Source organism: Oryza brachyantha, chromosome 12, assembly GCF_000231095.2.
Source record: "Oryza brachyantha chromosome 12, ObraRS2, whole genome shotgun sequence".
Lineage (NCBI taxonomy): Eukaryota > Viridiplantae > Streptophyta > Magnoliopsida > Poales > Poaceae > Oryza > Oryza brachyantha.
In genome coordinates this window covers 8,053,811-8,061,922 of record NC_023174.2, presented here as the reverse complement: position 1 = coordinate 8,061,922, position 8,112 = coordinate 8,053,811, and the positions used below count along the sequence as shown (strand labels likewise).

Genomic DNA, 8,112 nt, shown 5'->3' with positions numbered 1-8,112 from the left:
GACAATTATTCCCATACCTAGTTTAATGTATAACACCAATTTTATTTATTACTCCCTTCATTTCATAACATAAGATGTTTGAATTTTTTATGTTGTAATGTTTACCATTTGTCTTATTCAAAACTTGTGGAAATATCATTTATTTTGCTTATGACTTACTTTAGTATCAAAAGAACTTTAAACACAACTTGATATTTTTTATATTTGTACTAAATTTTTGAATAAGACGAATGATCAAATATTAAAAAAAAAATCAAACATCTTACATTACGAAACGGAGGTAGTAATACATTTTTATGTTTACTATTGCTTAACCATTGGATATTAATTTCTTCATAAATACAACTATATTTATTAAGTAATGAATTTAATACTGCCGGGAAGGTTATGAATTTAGATAAATTTAGGTTCAAGTTTCACTCAAATTAGATTTAAAATGAATATGTTATGCGTATTCTAAGATTCAAATTTGAATTAATTCTAACAATTGTGAAAGCATACGGTGAATGCTGGTGCGGCGTGGTGACACGTGCGAGTGGCGCCGGCGACAACGGGGCAGTGACACAATAGCATGGTGCGAGTGAACTGGAAGGTTCCTGCCCATGCGAGGGAGAGAGAGCAGATTGAGTGTAGCATCTGTGCTTGGGTGAGCGTCCGGCCGTGAGCTGACAGGGAGCACATTTCCTCAGCAGCAAGCAACGACATGTGGCACATTCCTGGCCAATGAATCTGCCCAGCTTTCGTATTATAGAGATTAGTCAAAATATGTACACTGACACTTATTTTTTGGGTCTGCTTCCTTCTTAAAAAATAATAGTTGTTTGGTAGTCATCTTTTACAAATTCTCAGAAGCAGCGTAGTGTTTGGGACAACCGATAGAAAGCAGCTTTTGAAAAAACAGACCATTTATAATAACTTGTATGATATGATGTTTGCATATATAAACTTTGTAATAATCTGTAAAATGTGTACTTTAATTTATAATAATTTATAAACTATAGTCTTTATTTGGTATTGAGTCAATCATTAACAAAATGATCTATGAACTCAGTTAAGGGTTTTTATAATGTGATAAATTTCTATTATCGTATTCTCGTATTTGTCCTGTTTTCATATTTGATAATATTCGATTATGTTTCTTATCCAGGGTTTCTTAATTCTATTCTGATTCCGAAAAAGATATGGAAACAGAAACGGTAATGGTGTTTTCGTCTGTTTTCGAGTTGTTTTCATCCATAGCTACAACCTTCATATAATCTATAGAAATCAGTAACTCTCTACATCAATACATATCTTATAAGAATCATAGTTATAAAATTTAGAAAATAAACTAAAAATCAAAAGTTAAAAAAACCCATATCTTTGAGATTTTGAAACATTAGTTTCTTGCCTAATGCTTCTTGTCCTCGTTAAGTCACTAGTATCTTAATTTTGTGGTTGTTGGTTTCCATAGGCTTGACAATAAATCCTTATCTTTTCACTAATACTTTCAACATAAGTCAAAATTTAAATTTTTAAAATTAATTTTGATTTTGATTTTGGTTTTGGAGTTTTTTCATCATAATTTATTTTTGACCTTCGCTAACAATACATATATAAAAGTTACCCATAAATATTATATATATATATCTATATATATATATATATATATATTAGGTCTTTTCTTTTTTTCAGTCCAGAAATATATGTTCCATATTTTGATGAAACAAAAATGTATTTGACAATGTAGTCCTAAAACAATTTAAAATTATGTCCATGACCAATGTGTTAGCTAGGAAGGTTACACTTATATCTGCCCATCCATCATCCCCTCACTCTCTCTTCTCCTAGTGGGCCTTCGGTATTGTTGCTCGTCTTGTTTCATATCCCTATCACACTGCCCCTTCCTAGTCCCCAAGCCCTAATGCTATTCACCTCCCTCCTAGCATTATGGAGTTACTGCATTCCACCATACACCTTTTTTGGATGTCCTGTGCTTCATCAAACCCAGTCACACTTATTTTAATTTAGCCACGCGTCACTAGACCCGTGTAGTTAAAGTGATTGCTGCCCTAGTGAAGATTGGCAAACTGGAGATATTGCAATGGAGCTAAGATCACAACAACAAAGTCATGGAAAGGAGGGAAGGGACTGAAATTGCAAGTTGCAAAGCTTCCTCCTTTCTAGAACTTGTTCTCTAAACCATGTATTCACTTGTTGGGTCCCTTTTTGCACCAAGCTATCTATAACTTAAGTAAGTTATACTTGGTCAATCGTCCATCGTCCATACGTCCTCAACACTTCGATACGATATGCGGTAAATGAAAAACAAAAATCAAACCTAACTTTACACCATAATAACATAATCAGAATTCATCCACAAACCTAGCAAATTTTTATTGCGATACTGCATGACTTTCCATCTACAAACTGTGGAATATATTCATTTTCTAAAAACCAAATAAAATGTATAAACCACATAACCAAGCTGATGCCAAAAAATAGCAACAAGCCAGGTTGTGTAAAGCAATGAAGATTACGTCATGTTCATTCGTTTCCCACGTGGTAAAAAACCCCGTTAGAGTCTGGAACACTGTAAAGTTTCTGACCGTTTCACTAGACAAAAAATGTGTAGGCGATGTATACACATACGCTTATATACACACACGCTTACACTCGCCTCTATAAATACATATATGCATATCCTAATTCTCCAAGAGGCCGGTATATCTTACCTCTTAATCAATGAACACTCACACACACTCTATTATGTCCACCACTAAAATAATAATTAGTCATAAATGCAAGCACAAATACATATTGAGCAGTTGACTAATTAAACCGAAATAGGTAGGTTCTGAGGAACCTAATAAGTTGAACCATGCTCTATCCACCATCCACCATAGAAACATATTGTTAACCAAACTAGTTTAGATGACTACAGTATTGAAATGATGGATAAAAACGTCATAAAGTTACGATGTAGATGACAATTTATAGATAGATAAAAAAGTCATAAAGTCTCGGTTGACTAAGAAAAGTCTCTCGACCATTTTCATCCTTAGCTATAATATGTATAAGATGGATAAAAAAAACTTATTCATATAAGTTTAGAGCTCATGTGTGGATCAAAGAAACAAATTAATATCCGCAAAACTTCATGTAAGTTTTGTAAAATTTACCCAAGAAAAAAAAGAGATTAATGTGGTTTTGTAAACCTATATGACCCTCCTAACATATGCAGTTGTGTGTAAGACACCAAAACAAAACCCATGCAATTTCAGATATTTCATAACTTAAATGCTAATTGCCTATTTGCAGCAAAAGATTTAGGGGGGATTGAATTTTGGATAACTATTGATCATGGTCTAATTTGGTGCAGCTAAACCAAATTAGTCCTCCCATTATCTACTCTTCCTAGTTTTTGTTGACTCACTTTGTACGACGCTGGAAGAATATTTACTGTATAGGATAAAATATGCCTGAACTTTCAATATTTTGACATATTTAAAAAAATATTTAAAATAATACTAATGGTATGGATTTTAAAAGTTTAGCTTAAATGATAAATATTTATAGGAAAATATTGCTCTCGAATGAGACACGACTACAACGACGGCTGCGGCAAGGCAGCGGCGCCAGCGCGAGTCGTTTGCATGCACACGGACGCATGCGCGCGCGATGTGACCCAGGCCGTGCGGCGCCGCGCCATGGGGTCGCTGCCGGTCACCGCGTCGTCGCCGGAGCTGCAGTCGCTGCGTTCGACGCTAGCGGACAAGCGCGGCGGGCTGAGGGACCCGCTGCTCTCATTCGACTGGGGTGTCCCTGACAGCACTACCAGCGTGGTAGAGGATGACGACGCTATGGTACTTTACTTTTTTCTTACATTACATCCCTTTTCTTCCCAAAAATCTCTTGCCGGCAATGTGCCCACCCTGTCGGTTTCCCCTCTCCTCCCCGCTGGCCACGGGCAAGCTCGCCGGGGACGGGCATGGCATAGGCTGCGTCGAGTGCGGTCGTGATGTGCCCGTCTGTCCTGGCTAACGGGCATACGGGCAGGGTAGGGTAGCCCCCCTCCCCGTGCCCGATTCGCACACGCCCACATCAAGCACGGCGTCCACCTGCCGCAGAAGACCCACCCACACCGCCGCACGCCCCCCCGCCGCACACCGCCAGTACAGGTGTCCCCTCCGGTCACCCACCAGCTACTTGACTGGCTGGTCCAATTGCTGTGTTCCGCCGCAACTACTCGCAGCGGCACGGCAGCCCAAGGCTAAAGCCGGCGCGGCGGGCGCCACCATAATCACCCTCGCTGCTGCTGGGAGAGCTGGATCACAGCGAGGCTAATCAGAGGGTGTCGGGTCTGATTCCCTTCGCATCGTCTCATCCGCCGAGATCTCGAGCGCACTAGCTTAGCTCGCCGATGGTGAGAGAGCCGCCGCTACCTGATTCTTTTTTAAATCAGTTTGCTGGGTAGATTGCTCACTTGTCCTAGTGCTGGTTGGTGGGTACTTGCTTGATTAGTTTGGGTTTAGTTTAGTCCTTTTGTTTTGCTTCTTTAGTACTCTGGATCAACCTGCCATGGTGAGCTTCTTCCCTCTCCCCTCTTTTTCTTCGCTTTTTTTTTTTTTGGTTTTGTTCTGTGGAGCCAGTGACTCTAGGTTCTTGGGATAATTCTGGGACAAATCTGCGGACGTGCTCTATGTTTTGCTGCTGGATTCTTGGTCCAAAATACGCCCTTCCCGTCGGGGGGCAGGTGGCCATGATATCATTCTTGAGATTGCTTGTTTCTGAAAGCTTTCTGTAATCGTCCCGTGGTAGTGCATCACTAGAATTGGTACTATGAAATCTGGAGACAGTGAATACCGGATTGATGGGGAGAATTTTCCTTTTTAATTCCCCCCTTACACCCACCCACCCAAAAAATGTTCCTTTCTTTGATTTGACACGGAGAGTTTGTTCAATTCCAATCTGTGAAATTCAGCTGTCTTCTTTTAATTTATTGCAGCGATTATCAACTGGAGCAGATAGGTGCCAGCATGGGTTCGAGGATCAAGCAGCCAAAAGCATTAGCTTTCCGCTGCTATGCGGCGAGCCATCGATCTCTAACTCTGGCGGTGTGGAGTCTTGCGGCATTGGTTGTAGTCGTGAATTTCCATCTTCTTATCATACATAAGGAGGATGAGAGCACCATGACGCATGAGATCCATCGGTCGATTGTAAGAGAACTGGAGGTGGTGGAGGAGGAAAAATTCCGGGTATCACCTCCCCGGAGCCGGAGGAATCCCCGGGCTGTGCGGCGCAAGGGGGAGCAGAAGCCGCCTTCTGTAGTGGATGAGTTCTTGGATGAGTCTTCTTCGGTGCATGACATGTTCTTTCCAGAACAGAAGATGGCTATAGATCCAAGCAATGGTGGAAATGACAGCATGTACTTCTACTACCCAGGGAGAGTTTGGCTTGACACTGATGGCAACCCAATCCAAGCTCATGGAGGAGGTGTACTGTATGATGAGAAAACTGAAACTTATTTCTGGTATGGGGAGAATAAGGATGGCAAAACCTACAAAGCTCACAGCAAGGGAGCTGATCGGGTAGGCTGAACTTTTCTTATGCTTTGTGTATTTTGACATCAGTTATGTGTGCAAAAACTTTCGTTATGAGGTAGGTGTAGTCACTTGGGTAGCACTACTCACAGAAACTAAAACCAATATACATTATTTTGGAGTAGTGTGTGCTAATATGTTATGTTGGGGAAGTAAGGAAAAGCCTGGGCTGTGTCGCAGGCAACTAAGAATGTAGGGTATACATAAATTGCAGAGATGAAAAATTAGAACTTCTGCAACTATGGTATATTTAAGGTTTTGACTCTGATGCTCTTCTCTCGCATAAAAATAATTTATGTACTTCCTATTTGTATTGTTTGAACACTGTTCAGTATAATAGTGTGCCTAGTTATTTCAATTTCAACATTTGGGTGGAATTTTGCATCGTAGCTAAAACCAAAAGTAGCACTTCTCAATTATTGTTCTGTTGCTACAGAAGGTGCAGTTTGGTATGTCTTTTGTGAGTTTACCATGATGCCAGTGCTTTAATTTAGTTAATCCAAAGTGACTGCAATAGTATGACATCATTTGATATTATTAACTTGCCAGCATGACCGGAAAATATGTCTCTGGATTTTAAAAGATGAGCAAAAGGCCTTGTTCTGATGTACAGAGAGGTGTTTGGCTGTTAAGGATTCTCTATGTAATATTTTACTTCGTTGTCCTGAGTTCCTGACATACGGAGCAGTGGCACTAGCTAGATGAGGGAACATGCGACATATTGTCTCATAATGATGAAAATGCACACCCTGCAGAGACGCCTAATATTTCTGAAACATTTTTATCTTCTCAGAGTTGGACATTTATCAATGGAACTAACTGTTTATGTGCCATTTATGTGATATTCTATTACTCTGTTCCATATAAATTTCTGCGTGACCTTTTTGTCATTCCTAACCATGATAAGCTATTTCCAGGTTGACATTGTGGGAGTAAGTTGCTATTCTTCAAAGGACCTGTGGACATGGAGAAATGAAGGAGTTGTTCTCCGAGGCGAGGAAAAGAATGTGACACATGATCTCCACAAATCTAATGTCCTAGAGAGGCCCAAGGTTATATATAATGATTGGACTGGCAAATATGTTATGTGGATGCACATAGATGATACGAACTACACAAAAGCATCAGTTGGTGTGGCCATCAGTGACTCTCCCACAGGCCCATTCAATTACCTGTACAGCAAGCAGCCACATGATTGTGAAAGTAGAGACATGACCATCTTCAAGGATGACAATGGGAAGGCTTACCTGATATATTCTTCTGAGGACAACAGCGAGCTCCACATTGGTCAATTAACCGATGACTACCTTGATGTAACTGATAATATGAGAAGGCTTCTCATTGCACAACATCGAGAAGCTCCGGCGCTTTTCAAGTACGACGGCACCTACTACATGATAACCTCTGGTTGCACTGGCTGGGCACCAAACACTGCACTAGCTCATGCGGCGACAGCAATCATGGGACCTTGGGAGACACTGGGAAATCCTTGCATGGGAGGGAATGACATATTCAGATCAACAACTTTCTTCTCCCAGAGTACATTTGTGTTGCCAATTCCGGGGCTGTCAGGTTCATTCATCTTCATGGCGGATCGGTGGAACCCATCCGAGCTGAGAGATTCACGATACGTATGGCTGCCTTTGACAGTCGGTGGACTACCTGATGAGGCTGCAGATTACAGCTTCATGTTCCCGCTCTGGTCCCGGGTGTCGATCTACTGGCACAGACGGTGGCGTCTCCCTGAGGGGTGGAGAGACTCCTGAAAATTACTTGAGAACTGAAATTGCTATACAATTATACATGGTGGTCACATTAGAGATACCAAATTATTGACACAACACATTGGAGTGCACTGTATAGATCAGGTTTTAGATGTAGAGTTGTAAATGTGCAGCTTTTTAATCTGTTCTTAAATCAAATAAATGGTTGTGGCCTGGTGGGCGAGGTGTGGTGTTGATTATTTTTGCTTTTACTGAGAATAATAATGTGGCTGCACCATAATATGGGTTCATTCTGCTGCGCAGGCATCTACATTCTGCAAGCTCAGATGTCATCCCATAAATATTGCTTTCGTCATCGTGAGGGAAAACATCTTTATTGTGTGTTTTTGAGTTTATTGCTAGCCTCTCGATTTCTTGCAAAGAACTTGTGCTTAATACTACCTCCATGTTTTTTATGAGACACCGTTATTTTATTATTATTAAAACTTTAAAAGTAATTTATAATTTTATATATTCGGATAATATTTTTAAATAAGACAAATGGTAGCGTGATACAAAGTCAATGACGTTGTATAGAAAAAATGAGGAGAGTAGTTATAATGCTAATTCTATTCCCTCTCCGAATTCATGATATATCTATTTTGAGACAACGGGGTTTTTACCGAACATCACAACCGCATATTAATATATCATGTTGCCAAACTACCCCTTGCCACAATCCTCTCTCTGCGCGACTGATCTGGTAGCTAACGATGCGAGTGCGTTCTGACTAAAACCTCACACATATACTGCGCCATTTTATATGC

The 8,112-nt window shown here is 40.3% G+C and overlaps 1 protein-coding gene across 2 annotated transcripts; it reads left to right on the top strand.

Moving 5' to 3' along the window:
• Window positions 1–4,171: 4,171 nt before the first annotated feature.
• Window positions 4,172–7,742, top strand: LOC102703739. 2 transcript variants are annotated; one of them, XM_006663909.3, is made up of 3 exons: window positions 4,172–4,405; window positions 4,988–5,570; window positions 6,500–7,742. In XM_006663909.3, exons 2-3 carry the CDS (start codon window positions 5,019–5,021, stop codon window positions 7,346–7,348), a joined length of 1,401 nt encoding a protein of 466 aa, XP_006663972.1. In that variant the 5' UTR covers window positions 4,172–4,405; window positions 4,988–5,018; the 3' UTR covers window positions 7,349–7,742. The 2 variants fall into 2 exon arrangements, with proteins under 2 accessions (XP_006663972.1, XP_015698843.1); XM_015843357.2 differs by lacking the exon at window positions 4,172–4,405 and adding an exon at window positions 4,480–4,563.
• Window positions 7,743–8,112: the final 370 nt, after the last annotated feature.

What these genes read in the sequence shown, in the direction of transcription:
- LOC102703739 (XM_006663909.3), top strand. Translation starts at nt 5,019, where the DNA reads ATGGGTTCGAGGATCAAGCAGCCAAAAGCATTAGCTTTCCGCTGCTAT. An exon ending in ACAGCAAGGGAGCTGATCGG is followed by an intron (nt 5,571 to 6,499) that starts GTAGGCTGAACT and finishes AGCTATTTCCAG; the next exon opens with GTTGACATTGTGGGAGTAAG.